Genomic DNA, 18238 nt, shown 5'->3' on the forward strand with positions numbered 1-18238 from the left:
GCTAGTAATCAGCGCAGTTGTGTTGGAACCTACCAGGTACCCACTTGTACTCCTGGGTGGTGAGAGGCAACCGTAGATAAAGTGCCTTGCCCAAGGACACATGCGATTTGCACAGTGAGAGTTTCAAACCCCCAACCTCGAGGTCTGTCTCTTATACACATCTAGATGTGTATAAGAGACAGATGTAACAAAGTGCTCCATTCATAAGGTTTGGAAAACTATAGCAAAAACTTGAATGTCCAAATTCAAATTAATTTGCACACACAAGGACTCAAAACTAAATAAAATAACGATTACACAATAGAATAGCAAACCTTTTGTTTGTTGAGGTTGCTTGTTAAAGCGGCCGACTCCTTTGTTGGCTGAATTTTATTTTTTTCCGTCACTTCTAACCTTTCAATTCTCTTCTGTTCTAACCTTTCTTGTAGGGCCTTCAACTTTGGATCCATGATTTTTGCATTATCATTTTTTTTCTGCTTCACAGATTGTCTAGAATAAAGTAAACACTTAATATTAATAGGAATTTTGGAATAAAGTTCATATTTATTACAATAATAATTTCATAATAATTTCATAATATTAGATTCAATGTAATATTGCTATTCTCCAATAGGCAATACTACTGTACATTGACCCCTACACAATGTTTTTGATGTCAATGAAAGTAACTGTAATGTATGTGGGGAGAAATTAAACAACAATGACAAAAAAAAACATGTTCACAATTTACTTCTTTGAAGCCATCTGACCCTCAGCAAATCTGTGTCGTGATATTTGCTCTAATTTTTCCATTAACATGTGCTCCTTGGCTTCTTTAGCTTCCAAAATGAAGTCGCGTTTATTTTCTTCCTCTTCAATTTGTTTGGCCTTCATCAACGAAAGTCTCTCTTTCAGCTGTAAGTACAAAATAGACAACAGACATAAATAGCATCATTAATGAAAAATAGGCTTCCAGCGAGAGCATGTGTCTATAATAATAAAGTATCCACATGGGATTTGGTTATCAGGATATGTGTGGTGTTTTATTTTTTTTATGCATGAGGAAACTTCACCATACCAAATTTTCAATTTTTGAACCAGGTTTTGCTGATCTCTTCTTATATGAAGCTCATTAGTTGTGAATAGTTCATAAGAAGCCTAGCACAATTAAATCAAAAACCATGTTGTAACTTCTAACATAAGTCATTGATTTTTAAAATTCAAAAGCATATCTATTATGATTTTTATCTGAAATTATAGCTAAGGTAATAAAAATGCCAAATTTTCATGAACAGGTTTTTAAATTTGTCTAGCCTGGTTTTTAAATACTATACTGGTACTTTAATGAGAAACAGCAATGCCTGCTGTGATAATGACTCTTAAGTAGAGGTATTCTTCTTTGATGTTTAATTGGATTACTGAGATAGATTCTGGCAAAACCTGTTTCACCAACCCGCCTGAGGCTAAGGTCACACTAGAGTTTTAAGCCTGGCTTGACTCACCGCGGGTGAGATTTTCGTAATGTGACCGCATCTGCACCGACTCGCGCGTGGCGTGACCTTGATCTCAATCCACCTATCTCAATCCCGGCTCAGCACCCATATTGACCCTGGCGTAACCGAGATTGACATTTCCTCGTCGGCTGTCGACCAATCACAGTCGATGACGCGGTTGGGTTTAGAAGTTCTTGAATAAAAAACCCGCGAGTTCTTTATGTGTGTTCAATCAAGACGCAATCATTACTTTTCATAAAAGTTAATTCAAATTTTAATTAATAATAATGCGATTGATTTGGAGCAACCAGGAAACTGCTGACCTGTTAGATTTGTGGGGACAACCCAAGCTGAGAGACCGGATAGAAAATAAAAAAACAAACAACAAAACGGGAATTTTTGGCGTGCTTGCCAGACAGATTAGCCAGTCTCGGACATGAGAAGAGAACAACGGCCCAAATTCAAACAAAAGTGAAGGCATTGCGAGCCCAATACAAGCTGATAAAAGATCAGTTGAAGAAGAGTGGTTCGGGCACGTCTGGTGTAAAATCTTTGATTGCGATCCACCCAATCACACGCGCGTATATCGAATCCCGTGAACTTTACGGCTCTGCTGTTTCGACTTTCATAATAATTTAGAGGTCAATCCAACTAGTGTGACCGACCCAGAATTTCGAGCCTGGCTTGAAATCTCACTCGCGGTGAGTCAAGCCAGGCTTGAGACGTTAGTGTGACCGTAGCCTGTATGCCCTTTTAAAGGGTTTGCTGGTAAATGGGATAGTAACAGCATGACTTTTGTAGTAAAAAGGTACTTAAGATGACACATGACCCATATGCACCTCCACCGAATTTACCCTTTCAGCCACATACAGTATAATAATAATAATGATAATAATATGTTGTTCTTATAGCGCTTCATGCACAAAGCCTCTAAGCGCTTCACATTACTACCCTGGTCATTGGATCAAACACACATGGAACACATACTGAATACCAAATTAAATTATTAAATTACATTATATTAATATTCCATAATATTGCAGCATAGTAATCAGCGCAGTTGTGTTGGAACCTACCAGGTACCCACTTGTACTCCTGGGTGGAGAGAGGCAACCGTAGGTAAAGTGCCTTGCCCAAGGACACAAGCGATTTGCACAGCGAGAGTTTCGAACCCCCGACCTCGAGGTTGGGAGTCCAAGCCACAACCAATGCGCCAACCACTTCTAGTATCCTTAACTGCCAAACGACAACATAGCATGAGACAAAAAGTCCCTGTTAGCAGAAATGGTCCATAGTGAGCTGTCTGGTAGTTGAGAGTGAGCTGTCAAATGGTCCAGAGGGAGCTGTTAGCAGCTCCATAAACTTAACTTTAATTGGTTTTAAGAATGTCCATTGGGAGTTAACAAGAGAGTCCTGGCCAGCAACATATAGCCATTGGAATGTAAACAAGAAACCCATTACAATCTCTCACTTCATCTCATGGGATTCAGTGGCAATAAATAATTTAAGAACCCATCGCTATTCAACAAACCAGCAGGACTTTTAAAACCCGGGTTTTTCCAAAAAGCCGGGGTGCCATGGACCAGTTCTGTTAACGGCCAAAAATGCAGCATGGTAAGGTATGAACTACATTAATTCTTGTGAATGTAAAATAAGGAATATCAAAATATATGATGATTTAGGAAGTTAAACAACATGCATTGCCAACTGATTTGTAGATTTAGTAGTACAATCATACAAAACCCACCTCAGCTATTGACATCTCACTTAGTAATGCATGGCCGGCAGTACTTGTCCAATCAATGAATTTCTTTGTGTTCTTGGGCGCTGCTTCCATTGCTCGTATTTCCTGAACTAGGTCTAGCTTGCGTTGCATTTCAATAGCTGCCTGTTGTAATAAACATAAAGGAAACATAAACAAATCTTCTATTAGTAATTTGAGAAACTTTCTTAAAAGTCTACACTCGCAATTGGTGTCCAGGGACCAGTGGTGCTGTCTAGCTTTTGGGGCGTAGTGTTTTGGTGGGTCCAGAAGCAAAGCTCAGGCAAAATTCTTGCAATGATCAAGGGATTTGAAGGCATGTTTAATCAATTTTTATTAATCTTATTTTATAATCTAATAATGACAGGCCTAAAACTATTTTCAGTAAATCATTTTTACAAGAAGCTTGCCATTTCTAGCCTTGGATGGTGTTATATATCTAAAATTTAAAAATGTAATGATAACGAATAACAGACCGGTATAGAGTACCACAGTCGTGTCATAACGACGCCAGACAGCGCTCTCTGTTGTCAACAGATGTGGGTTATGGTTCATTACGCCTGAATCACTGCATAGGCTTTCTGGAATAGGCATTTTAAAATCTAATATTTTAACATCAAAATGTACTAAAAACACAAAAGCTCCCATTATATTAGTTATCGCGAACACACATTTAATTATCAATTCAAATTTACAAGGAAAAAGTAAGATACATCTTAATAATTACGTTAGAAATTGAAATAAATCCTTTGTCAGTAAAGACAATGGCATCCGGTTGAACGCTTTTTGCAATGATAGCAACGGAGTAGTATCACATGGTATCGTGACGTAAAACTGTAGTACTCTACATGCATTATTAGTCGTGTGAATTTGTCTTCAGTTACAATTACACAGAGGTCTGTAGAAACTCTTGAGAGTATCACTACACTATCAGCATTTGTTGTTAAGTAATTTTGGGAATATTCCAGACATTTCTCTGGTTTTTTTCATAAATTGTCCCGAGCATGCAAGCATATAAATAAAAGCAAATAGTAAAAACAGTTTTATCATACCTATGCCTGTGCAATGCCAGGAAATGCAGTTTAAAACATTATTTAGGAAAGAATGCTACATGGTAGTAAACTTTATGAGGCCTGCACTAAGGAAAGAAGAAAATCTAAAGGATATTTTCATTTGTCTCCCTCCAATCACAATACAATTCTTGTGAACATACTGTGGCCTTGGTAAATGTGAAATCATATGATCAGATTTGTCTTATCAACTGTGTTCACAAAACCTGGCAAAACCAAAGCTTACCTCTTCAAAAGCTTGTCTAAGTAACTCTCGACTCTCTTCACTCACTTCTTCAGCTATCGAAAATAAAGATAATAATATAAAAGTGAAAACAAAAAATAACTGACACCGATTATAACACTAAAAAGAGACAAAAGAGATGAAAATAAAATATATTTAAAATACTTTCGATAGTAAAATCTTGGGGGAAAATTGTACTGCTTATTTATAGGATTAAATAATTTATCCACTCTGTGGGTCAGTTTTCAATGACTTACAGATGTTTTACTACAAAAATCACAATTATTTGCCACCCAATAAGGTTCTACACAATGCACTGCATTCCATATCTGTAGGCTTTGTAGCTGTCACGAATTACTGTGCTTACAGTTAACATATGAGACAAAATGATTATATAGTTTAATAAGGATTATAACAACTGTTAAAAACACTATAATAGATTATAATTATGTACATTAATAATAGTAACAATAATTTAATAATAATAATTATAATAAAATAATAATAATAATAATGATAATTAGCTATAGCAGTAACAATCACAATAGAAAAACCAGCAACAAACACAAAAAATAATAATTTATAATAGAAAATAAGAGTTAACATTAAAAACATTTATATATTTATAATTCTTACCTATCTTGCGCTTGTAATTCTGAAGTTTTTGTTTGGTTTGTTTAGCATTTTGATGCCCCGCCATAACATCCTCTACCAGTTCTCGTAAGACTTTCTCCTCCTCTAACCTTCTTGCAACATACTCCTGCATCATCTTTTCAGCCTCCTCTTTCATCTTTAAGACCTTCTGCCGATTATCTTGGATCAAAGACTGCCGTGCCAAGATAGCTTCCTCATGACTAAGTTTACCCTCAAGACGTCTTCGTTCAATCACAGCGAGTTCCTTATCTAAATCCTTCTGCCGCATTTCCTCTTGCCAGGTTAGGAACTCCGAGGCATCTTTGGCACCAGCTTCAAGTAAGTTCAGTCTACAAAACAAAATTAGAAAACATGCCTATCAAATAATATTTTCTTTCATAGTGCAGTTTCAGAATCTAGCTTACCTTTAATAATTAAATACTCTAGTCTTTATCTATATAATTATTTTATTTATTTATTTATTTAGGCACACAATACATGCACCAATGATTTTCAATAGTGAATATATCACTGCCCTACTTGTAAGTGACTCCCTTTCACAGAACAAACATACACACACGATGCTTTACACAAACTAAATCTCAATATTAAGTTTTAATAGAGACTGGAATTTTTCTGGTCAAAAGAAAAAAATCATTCAACACTGACAGGAATTGAACCTAGGACCATGGGATTGGAATCATCTTATTCTTAAGCACAAAGCTATTAAACTCCACTACACACGCTACCAGTTTAGTTCACTATACTGTACAGTTAAAGTATGACATTGAAATTGAAATATTTTGACAAACAAGGGTAGAATTTTACCCACTAGTCGCATGAGTCTTTTAGACAAAATCAGGACGGTCTCCTGCACTTTATGCAAGCAACATCTCCTGCAAATTCATAATGTCTTCAAGTTCTTACTAATATTATCAGTTGTCTCCCTAAAATCAATGGTCAATGGGTATCACCCTGAACAGCAAAATAATATTAGCTCATTGTTTGGAGCATGTGGTGCAGTGTGTAAGATGTTGGACTTCTGATCGTGAAATATCGGGAGTTCGAGACCAACACTCATCCCATTGCTTGTGTCCTTTGGCAAGGCACTTTACTTACGTTTGCCTCTCCACCCAGGAGTATAAATGGGTACCTGGTAGGATGATGTGGCATTGTAAGTATTAGATTGTCTCGGCATTATATTGTATGCATGACTAGGAATACTCCCCAGGGAGTGGAGGTGGATGCACTTTCAGAAAGAAAAAAAAAACTTTACTGAACTTTATTATTGGCAGTTATTTTCGGGCGTCTAGAAAACAAAATATTTGCAGGAGCATGCCCCCAAAACCCCTAGGGTGGTGTTATCTTGATCAGTCCCACTTTCGGATCCCCCTTTTGGACATCTGTGGATCCGTTCTGTTCAGAAAATGGGTTATCACAACTTTGGACCCCTGTTAGTGAATGTGTATTCTTGTTCTTGTTTTTCATTAATATACTGAATAAAAATATGATTTAATACTATTTCACAATTTCAGAACTGAACTATCACATATTACATACTTTTTTATTGCATCCTCCTCACGTCTTTGATAGAGGGCACCTTCCCTAAGAATGGTAGCCATGTTTAGCTTAATGGGGATATTGTCTGTGTTGTTGCTAGGTAATGGACGTGCTCTGCTGCCTTCAAACCTCAATTTGCTTTCCTGATCAGCGATAACATTTTGAATCCTAAGTTTAGTTTTCTCTGATTTTTCTTTTGTTGCACATTTAAATTGCGACTTCGTTGACTCAAGAAGTTGTTCTTCAGTTCGTCGTCTGTTCCTCTCCTTAGCTTCTTGAATCAGCTTGTGTTCTGATGGTACCTTATAGGTTGATTTGGGAACCTACATAAAAAAAACAATCATTAAAATATCTGTACCCACAAAATGAAAAGAGAAGCTGTCAAGTTGGCCTCGTTTCATCTAAAGCATTAAAAAAAAAATATATCTAATAAAAATGTTGTCATATGCAAGAAATATCTACGTGGATCACAATTTCATGAATATTACAAAATATATAACGTATTTATTCGAATAAATACCCCGCTTTGAATAAACGCCCCATCAAATAAACACTCCATCTAGAGCCTCATCTGTAATAAACGCCTCCCTCGAATAAACGCCCTGATGCATTATTTTTTTCCTTAAATAAACGCCCCTCTAATATTGACAGTAAATAAATCTAATGGAAACATCATCATTCTCAACACATTCTATTAATGTTCTATTCCAGTAGAATTACATTTTTTCTGACTGGTTGGGATTAACCAGTCTTTATGATCACGCAATAACACATTTTGACGGTAATTATGTGTTATAGTTCCACATTTACAGTGAAATTAAATGGAAATTATTGGAGGTTATACGTGTCCATTGTACACCAAAAAAAGTAAAGGCCTCCCTCGAATAAATGCCCCTTCAAAACCCTTCTCAACAATAAATGTCCCGGTGTGTTTATTCAAATAAATATGGTACATTAATTAACTTGAACGTAAAATGCATTGTCACACACCTTACTCTAGTTCCGCTGCCTATGAATGTTTTGTATAAATACTTACTTCTTTTGGCTTCGCTACTGTTGCAATTCTTTCAGGAACTGGTACACTCCGGGGTCTTGGCTTTGTTAGTTTGAAAGCTACTGGTTCTTGGGGTAAAAAAAAGTTTTACAAATTTTGGTCAACAACTAAATTTACTTCTTCTTTTTTCTTCATAACTTTTACTGTTTTCATTGATTAATATCTTTGTAGTTTTCTATTTTCAATTTAATTTCTACAAAACTGTTATGTTGAATAATACTATAAATGTGTTTAAGTACCCAATTTAAATTTTTAAAGGCAAACCATAAGAACTAATTATATTCAAGGATCTTTCAAATTATTGTTAATATTTTTTTTTTTTTTTTTTTTTTTTTTTTGTTTGAAAAACAATGTAGATTTTTTTTCTTTTAAATTTAATTCCAGAATAAATAAACAAATAGATACGCAATAAAATTTTAAATGAACATTTTTAAATTTCCTTTCAGATATGGAACAACATTGCCATCAAATAGGGCTAGCCAGGCCAAAACCAGTATCAATGACCAAAACAAGAAAATTGACTTTTTAACATATTCTTATTCTCCTCATTATAAGCTTTAATTATGGACAGGTCATTTACTAAAATCAACTTTACTATTGCCAAAGTTATGAATGAAAGTATTACAGTTTCTCTGTACTACAGTATACAATACTGCAACATTCTTATATTCACTCAGTTTAATATTAGCGACAGTACGCTGATTATGGGATGGCAAATTATTTGAAAATAATCAAAAATATTAAATACCTGTAACAGCCTTAAGAGATTTTGTGGATTTCACCTTATTATTGATTTTATCTTGTAATTGACTGATAAGCTCCTTCAGTTCTGGCAACCATCTAAATAATAAAAAAATATTTTTGGTCAATTTAGTTATATTAAAAATATTATTTAGAAATATTATGTTTCATCCAGCAACTGAACTTGGTAAAATCATTAGTAAATATTTCTACAATATTTTTGTAGTACGGTAATGGAAAAGTAAGGGTCTTGAGTGAAAATGGGTTATAAGTTTTAATTATAGATGTGGAATGTAAAAAATAGCGTGAAAGGATATTAAAAAGATTAATGGCTCAATTCATCTTGAATTTCACAATAACTTATAAATTTCCAGCCCGGAATTCAGCTAAAAGTGTCATGATAGAAAACTCATTGTCCTGGATGTTGGACCATTTATCAGTCTAATTCTACAAAGCATTTCTCCCAATTTTCCTACATCTGTAATTGGGCAAAATTTCTATAAAATCTATGAAAGTTCCATAGACCTTGGCAAGTTCAGTTCTATAATTAAGATCAATATTTATTGTATTTTCAATAGCTACAAATTACTTTACTTGTTTTTTTATGACTGCAATGAAAACAAGTTTCATGCATGTTTTTATCATTCTTTTGAAAATAAGGAACAACTTAAATTAAGGTTTGCGAGGGATTATACTGAGTGGATCAGAATTGCAATTTGTCTGCATCAAAGCTAAAAAACAAAATTGTATATGATTATTCATTTCTATATTTATTAAGACTATGTTCACACACACCATCAAACAGTGCAGGATCTAGATTAATAACATACACACGTTCATACAATAAAATCGCAGATCCACATAAGATGACGGTGGGATCACTGGCCGATAGGAAATTGGAAATACATATATCTGATTGGTTAATTATAGAAATGAGGTCAACTTGAAACCAATAACCTATAGTTTATCCACTTACCCACAGGGAATTGTTAGATTTAACAGACTGGGCATTCTCACATGGCTCGGTCTAACGGTTAGCTCCCGATTTGATTATTAAGGCTCTAACATAAGTTATACTCTATAAACTGGAAAACAGAATGAGAAAATATTCTTTACCTGAGTATAGGTGACATTAGGTTCACCTGTACATAGGTGTGTTCATATATTTTACACCATTCATCTTTGATCCAAGACAGCAAGTTATCTTCATTCAGAAAGAAGGCCAGAAACTGCAAAAAAGGCGAACAAATTATTCATTCATCTTTTATTTCAGAATTACAAATCCATAGAACAACAACAGAACAAGGCGACCAAGAGAACAAGAAAAAGTAGATAAACACAATTTGCTGTATCTACTGTACACAAAAGCATTTCAAGTTAAATACTGACACATGCAGAAGCAAAAATAGGAAAATGTGATTCCCAAACATAATTAAACAAAAACATCATCAACAAATTAAACAACTTTGACAACACTTGTCTCTTGTCTACTCCTTATCAATATGTGACCCACTCTAGAATAAATGGGCACTTATCTCAGAAAGTGAAAAATAACATTAGATCTTTGTATTATAGTCTAATAATTGTTAAAAACGGATATAATACTGTATATGATTTCAGTCCAACATGCATTAAGATGGTCCATACATAGAAATTTTAGCTGATTTGAAGACTTTCATTTTAGATGAGAAGTGCCTAATTTTGCTAAAATCGGTCACATATGGATGGGGATTGATAGCAATAATAACCACCACAAAACAACAATGAAAATGTAATAATAATACTGTAGTAAAAATTATATTTAAAATAATTAAAATAATTATCACAATTATAATACAGTTTATACAAAAATAAGGTTTATTTATATTTTTTAATAGCAAGAAGAGATTTTTGTCTAGTTAATAACATCTTTATTACCGGTCTTTTATTTATTATTCTCTAGAAAATCAAATCTATTATAAAGACTTGGATACAACTCAGAAGCAAAGACACCATGAAAAAATGTGTATCTATTTTACATATAGCCACAACATCCTCAGTACTTTACCTAGTGGTCTATATTTTTGGGCAGTCATAATGTGCAATCAATTTAATTTTTTAATTATTAATCTTTAAATTAAAAACAACCATTTTTATAGCTCCATGGTGCAACCATCTACTTTAGGAGTTTTCTAGCCCAGCTTTCATAATCTCAATCAATCGATCTAGAACATTTAGCACCGAATTCTATCACTAAAGAACTGTTCAGTAGAGTTTATAGTGACATTGGTTAAATAAAAAGTACACAAAATGGTTTAAATGTCATGTAAAATGACTACCGTTGGTTGTGTCTAAGCACCAGTAGATTATGAGAGGCCTATAGCCACATGCAGCTCAACAGTAACTTTGTTGGGCTCCAAGAAAATATGGTGAAACCCTATGCGCCCCACCACCCTCATTGGCTAGACGACCTCTTGTTGTTATGGCTCAATGTCGGTCATCATAAAAGTAACATATAACTTAAACATAAAGCAGTATAAAAGCAGTGCATGAACATTTATAAAGGCATACTAAGTTCATCAAACTTTTCATCATAAAAGTTCATCAAATTTTTCATCATAAAACATCTAAATTTGCTTGAGTCCCTAAGTGTTCAATCAAAAATTCACTTTAGCTCTTTGGCCCTTCGGCTCATTTTTATGCACATTCCTGATGTAAATGAGTTAGAAAAAAGATATTTTTAATTTATTTTTGAAAAAGGTGTAACATTTAAGGTGATTTCATTGTGCACAGAAAGTGGGTTCAATAAAATAAGAGCAGCTGAATAAGTGATCATCTGTCATATGAAGCTGTAGTTTCTAGAGATGCAGTAAGTGTTTTATTTAGAAGTTGATTGAAGTGGTATATGAGAGAGACAATGATACACATGGCTTATGCAGAAGTTTCTACTGCATTAGGTTTCATTATGAAACCCTAAATAGTAAATGCAATGTTTACAAACCTTTACATACATGTAGCCACGTTGGGGGTGTGACGGTGAAAACGTCCTTGAAAATTCTGCAGCACTTTCGACGATTTTTTACATATATTTCAACATATTTTACATAAAAAAACAGTACTTTATTACATCTACTGACTTTTTAGATCCTTTGGCAGGAGGTTTAAAGGTTATTTGGTAAAAATTGGAATAGTTTCATCTAGGCCTAGGCCCTAGGCATGAAGGCAGTGAGGCAGCTAAACCCCATGGCCAAAAGCCAAGCGGGGAGGCAGGCAATCCGACTAGTATTAACAGTATTAGGCCTAATGCCAAATGCAAGGTATGTACTTCTATGTCAGTAATTTGCAGGTTTCACTGGATAATATGTTTGAATGGTCCCATACATGGCAATTACCTTTTAATCCGGAGAAATGTAAGATTCTGTATGTTGGAAGAAGGAACATGAAATGTGATTATTTTGTACAAGATAATGAGTCATGTGTTAACATAGAAGAAACTTTATTAGAAAAAGATCTTGGCGTGCATTTTGATAGTAACTTGAAATTTGATGAGCCTATAAATATTTCAGTTTCTAAAGCCAACAAAATGGTAGGTCTTATAAAAAGAACATTCATTTATAATGACAAGGGCATGTTTTTAATATTATACAAGTCCTTATTTCGTCCTATTTTAGAATTTAATTGTTGTGTTTGGCACCTCATAATATAGGCTTAATTAAAAGAATTGAATTAGTGAAAAGAAGAGCAAGACATTGCCTGAATTAAAAAGTTTGTCATACGCTGAAAGGTTGAAGTATTTAGGTTTACCAACTCTAGAATATAGATGACTCAGAGCAGATATGATTCAAGTTTTTAGAATTATTATTCTTGTGAGATAGAGGGCACAAGTTTAAGCTATATAAAAACAGGGCTAGACTAGATGTCCGGAAATATACATTTAGTTCTAGAGTGGTTGATGTTTGGAACAGTCTGCTATCTAAATAGTTGTAATGGCAACTAGTTTAAATGAATTTAAATCTTTACTAAACTATCACTGGGTTAACATAAATTGTAAATTTTCATTCTCGTACTTATAAAAATAACGATAAAAAAACTAATAACAATAGGATTAAAGTAATTAATTATACAAGTATTTTTTTTTCAGGAAGTACATTTTAGAGAACATCATGTATACATTGTGACAATTATAATCATCTTATTTTCATTCATTCAAGACTTTCAGTTTTGGATGGGTCATATAAGCTAAAAGCTTACTAACCGACCCAAAAACATCAATCAAGTATCAAGCAAGTAAATCTCTACATACTGTAGCCGCCTGAGAATCTCTACATAGCCACATGCTTCAGAGTGTCACTGACGCAAACACAAAGAGCAAACAATAGTAGTAGGAGGTCTTCCACACTATTTCGTTACACACATAATACAAATTGCTAGTTTAACTGAATTTAGACATTCAAAACATGAAAAAAAATGTAAAATATGACTGAAATTTGATTTTCTGTGTTCCACACAAAAAATTAACACAGATGATTTGTTTATGCTTGATTTTGTGATAGGTCTGTGAAGAAATATAGTAGGCGTAGGAAACATTAGCCTATCCCACACTGCTAGGCTAGGCCTAGCCTTACCTTGATTTAGGTTCTGTTATCAGACATAAAAACAGCTGACATGATATATTCCGTGGCTAGTATTGACAATTGTGAAATATAATATTTGGAATTATTACAAATTTGTTAAATAAATTATTCTGACCGTAAATTTGACAATTAAACAAACATATCTCAGGCCTATTCCATCGCCGCAGAGTGGGAGATACGAAGTACAAAAACTAATCTCATTAGAGAGGGCGCACTTTATTAACTGCATAAAGTATACATAAAATACAGTAGTATCGAAGAAGTTGTCGAGAAAATGGTAATCTCCTATGAGAAATAGTCTCTATTTCTCATTTTTTTAAATTCTTTTGTGTAAAACTATTAAAAATTCATGCCAATATTTTGCCATTAGAATAATGCATATGCATTTTTTTTTTTTAATTCTTTTTTAGTGAAATTTTGCCAGGAATGGGGCTTTAAAAAATCTACTAAAACAACTCCAGAAAATAGAGCTACAGTATGCCTATTACTCATGCCTACTATTAAGCTAACAGATATAGCGTTCAATCTGCTATTAAGCTTATTTTGCTGTTGGATTGGATTGAATGCGAATGACACGAGAGATAACCAGTGAACTTGATCCTTGAATCCCACGTGTCTGTGAACTATTGAAGAAAGTGGCACAGCTGCATAAATTATTAATAGCTTCAGAACATCAAAAGTTTGAAAAAACACTTTTGCTCAGATGTATTCTCATTAACGATCCTCAATGAGATAAAACTCAAAACATGAAGACCAACAGTGACCATGTATGACTTACCCGGAACATTTTGTTAACATCTTGAGTCCTAATGAACTTTCTGTAATTAGCCATTCCTAATTCATCAAGACGATACAGACTAAGGTAGCATAGCACTGGAAAAACAACACACAAGAACAGTCATTAATGTCAAATGATTCCCCAAAAAATCATGCATATTGGGTATAAAAAAAATCACAAACAGAATACCAAATAGGAATGGTTGTTGATTGTCTGCTTTACCTTGCCCAAAATTAATTAAAGCCATTGTAATAGGGAAGATACTTCAGAAGACATCAGAGTAACTTTGATTTAAATTATATTTATAAAGATACAAGTTTTGGCAGGACCATTATTAATGTACAGTAATATTAGACCACTGGCGACAGCACATGGTGGGCCGAGGGGGTCCACCCAACAATTTCAATGGGTGGGCCCACCAATAATTTGCCAAAAAAGTTTGAATATTGATTTTGACAAACCAATACCAATGATCAACAGTTAGCTGCTTTAAATTATCAAATCAGTCTCCCAAATGCAAATTTTTTTACCCTTGGTTTAGCCTCTGCCCAAGCTTTGGTTCCTTGCTCCCTCACAAAAGGTTATATCAGAACTTAATTTAAATGCATAACCTTTAACCTTTATAATTAATACTTCATTGTGATAAAAACAATGGCATTTCAAATAGTTATTTATATTATAGTTAATTTGTAAAGAAGTAATTGAAAGAAGAGTGGCTTAGCTAATTCAGCTAAACTGGTGGTAGCCACTGTTTGTGCACTGAACCATTGAGATCTCTTGGTCCCTGGTTCAATTCCTATCACTGCTCTCTTTGTATTTTAGCTGGAGGGCTGAAAGGCAAGTTACAACAGCACACATTCTTTTGGATGAGACGTTTAGGTCTTTGGTCTTGTGTGCATTATGGCCCATATGCATTTTAAAATTGCAGTACACTTTTTGGAAAAAAAGAGTAGGGGATCTGTCTCCTGGCCGGTGTACTGCCCAATCACAACCAGGACCCCACTGGAGATAAGTCTTCTTCAGATTTTCGTGGGTTATCCTTGGTGTTTACACCAAATAAATCAATCCAATTCCAAAGATGGGCGGATGCAGGGGGTGAAGACAGTGCGATCGCACCCCTCTAAATTGTATTAAGAAAAATAATTGTTGTATTGTATTGTTGATATGAACTACCAGTAAGATTTTTAAGGTGTGAGTGCAATTTCCGAGCAGAAAATTTTCTCACCTCAGTCCCAACCATGGTGGGTCTGAGGTGGTGTGGACTCTCACGCACCCCCTACCGCCAAATTCTGCATCCGCCCAAGTAAAATTAAATTAAATAGAATGTTTGTTTACCAGTGTAGAGATTTTTATCTGATTTGAGTGAGTTCCAGCCGTGAGACCTGAAGAAGCCCTCAACTACAATATTCATCACTTTAGCATGTTGAACACTTCCAGAAAACACCTCAGTGATAAAAGCTTGCTCCCCTGGATCCAGAGTCTGAGGAAAATGCAGAAAGTCATGTGAATTACAGAGAGGTCAAACTGACTACCTAGGGTTTACCAAAAGGTAGTTAAATATACCAGAATGTGTTTTGAATAATGTTGCATTGAATTATATTCATCTGATAATTGTGACCGACGCTTGTCGTCTAAAGCGAGTCGTCAAATCAGATCAAATTTCCCATCTTATTGACCATCTTAATGAATATTTTTACTGAAATCATAAATTGTCATATTTTTGTCATTTGTTATCAGTTTTTAACAATTTTTGCATCAATTATTAACTTTTGACAAGGATCTAATACCGTAATGTCATTTTTCATTCCTTGAGGTTTGATTTTTGGTTGATTGGGTCACATTCTATTTAATTTTTTATAAATTATGGTATATAAAAAAACTGTAAAGGTAAAAAAAAATAAATTTGAACATGCTTGACTTTCACACAAGTCCCACACTATAGTGTATTATATCTCTAACATAATAGAGGGTTCTCTGTAAAAAGTCTATAGAAGTCTATGCTCAATGGAAAATATGTGGAACTATAGAATTTCTATAGTGTACTATGCCAAATTTTATAGAGGTTTCTTAATAAAATAAAAAAAAAATCTACAGAAAACCTATATAAACTCTGTGGACAAATCTGTAGAACATGTGATCAAAAATCACATGATCACACCATGTCCAATGGTTTACATGATCATCTCATGGCTAAAAATATCACTAACCTTGTTCTGATGAATGTATGAAGCAAGATGTTGCTCGACCCCATGAACTTTCTTGTTAAAACTGTCCAATATTTTGACACAATGATGCAGCAGGGATGCATGTTTCATCTTGCTGGTTAGGAGTCAATCAGCTGTAACAATATTTTGAAAAAGTTTTAAAGTGACAAATACAGTAATAAGTAGAACAGATATCCTGTAAGTGTAAGACAGAGTAAGCTTAAGAACATCATTTTCTGGATTGTTATAATGTAACTTATGACAGTAATGGGAATACTACTGCATCCGAATGTAATTATAGATCAGATCCTTGTGGCTAACAAAAGCATGATTATTATGTATAATTACTGTAAATCTGCAGTGAACATTTTTATATAATTCAATATATAAAGTAGTTAATTAGTTTTTCACCCAGCCTGACTAGTATAGGGAGGAATAATTTCACTAATACTATAAATTCATAAAAAAAAAAAATCCCTAGATTCTGTTTAATTATTATAGTTAGTCTATAAAAAATGAGTCTTCAACATTATGGCATGTACACAGTTAAACAAAAATGTATTTTTTGGCTTGAATTGCTGTTTTTTTGCCACAAAAACGTTTATAAGGCTCTGTTCCTGAATATTTAGTTAACTTTTATGATCCTATTGATGATTATCACAATATCAAGAAGCAAATCGAAAAATACTTTGGTGTTGTCAAAATGGTCAAATGAATCTGGTAAAGGAACTTTAAAATATTTCGTTCCGTTGAATTTTGGAATAGCATACCATCAAATATTCGCAGTACTATACATTCACTTACTTTAAAACCTTTCAAAGACCTAACGTGGATACTTAATTCTTCATTATAATTTTAATTTTCATTTATTTTAGTTTTGTATGAAATTTAAGTTATTGTTATCTGGACCTGAAGGAAGAACAATGTCCCCACACTGATTGGGTATCCAGAAAAAAAGAAAGGTTTCCAATTCTAATTTTAAAGGTCTGACTGAAAATGCGCTAATGAACACTTGACAAAGTTGTCATAGTGCAGTCAATAAATCGATTTGTGATGACTTACAATCTATCAACAATGACGTCAATTTAACTGTGCATGTCTAAACATTACGTGTAACACTCTCTCCCGAAAACAGTCGTCAGCTTAATCTATAGTTAAGGCAGAACAATGACTGTACTGTTGGTGTATCAATATTGAGATATTATTTTACATTAGATATTAAAATAAACCGCAATACACATTTAAAATGTGTATTATGACTAAATTAGGCTTAAAGCATAATTATTGAACATCTTATATGGTTATTTTACTTCACAATTTAGAAGACATAGGCCTAGACTATTTTGTTCCACCTCTGTAAACACAGTATTGTGTTTGCCAAAATCCCTAATATTGTGGTCTAAATAGTACTGTAAATGCACAATTGTGGTTCGGACCCCTGTCAAACTTTTTGGATCTCCTTTACAAACATCATGATAAGCAAAGCAGTCTGCTCCACCTAGGCCTGGCCCTACTTGTTTTTTGGTTTTTTTTACCTGCAACGGTGATAAAAGAATAGAGCAGTGGACAAATTTAGCATGTGGGGTCGATTATTATTAAATTAGCCTAATTTATAGAAGGAAATTTAAAGTACCTTCCTAGCTTACTCAGGTCCAGGCCTAAAAGGGAAGTGAATCCTAGTAAAAGCGGAAAGTGGCCACTCTTGGTAGGTTAGATTAGCCTCTATAAGCCTGTGAACTAGCCCTAGACAATAGGCTAGGCTTGTAGGTCCTAGTTTACATAAATTCAGTCATGCAGTGATGAGTGGGTTCAACCCGCCTGGTTGGACACTGTCTGTAGCCTAGGATTCGGATCACCTCCAAGCCTACATACAATCGCAAATGGAGGTGCCTAAATTTATAGTCTTACAATTAAGCGAAGATTTAAGCAATAATTAGCTAAAGTTCTGTAAACCTTACATTCTATATTAGGTTCTCCTCAATAATACTGTGACCAAATAACCGTTTTAGCGTACACAATTTTACTGTTTAAAATGTTGAAAACACCACCAACAAAATAGATACTTGTTGTTGACATTGGCAACGATAGCTTCTTTGGCAGCTAATTTTATAGCGCCCTCTACAATGAA

The 18238-nt window shown here is 34.1% G+C and overlaps 1 protein-coding gene across 1 annotated transcript; it reads right to left on the bottom strand.

The window, feature by feature from the left end:
- Positions 1 to 278: 278 nt before the first annotated feature.
- On the bottom strand, positions 279 to 18223 carry LOC117110977 (cilia- and flagella-associated protein 99-like). Its single transcript, XM_033253828.1, has 13 exons — positions 18069 to 18223; positions 16114 to 16244; positions 15242 to 15386; positions 13907 to 14001; positions 9632 to 9744; positions 8523 to 8614; positions 7757 to 7842; positions 6721 to 7043; positions 5164 to 5510; positions 4531 to 4583; positions 3220 to 3360; positions 731 to 894; positions 279 to 489 (listed from the first exon to the last, which is right to left on the bottom strand). The coding sequence occupies exons 2-13, from the start codon at positions 16219 to 16221 to the stop codon at positions 294 to 296; spliced, it is 1863 nt and encodes a 620-aa protein (XP_033109719.1). The 5' UTR covers positions 16222 to 16244; positions 18069 to 18223; the 3' UTR covers positions 279 to 293.
- Positions 18224 to 18238: the final 15 nt, after the last annotated feature.

This window comes from Anneissia japonica, unplaced genomic scaffold (genome assembly GCF_011630105.1).
Source record: "Anneissia japonica isolate Jap-2015-1 unplaced genomic scaffold, ASM1163010v1 scaffold573_len2283161_cov171, whole genome shotgun sequence".
Taxonomy (NCBI): Eukaryota; Metazoa; Echinodermata; class Crinoidea; order Comatulida; family Comatulidae; genus Anneissia; species Anneissia japonica.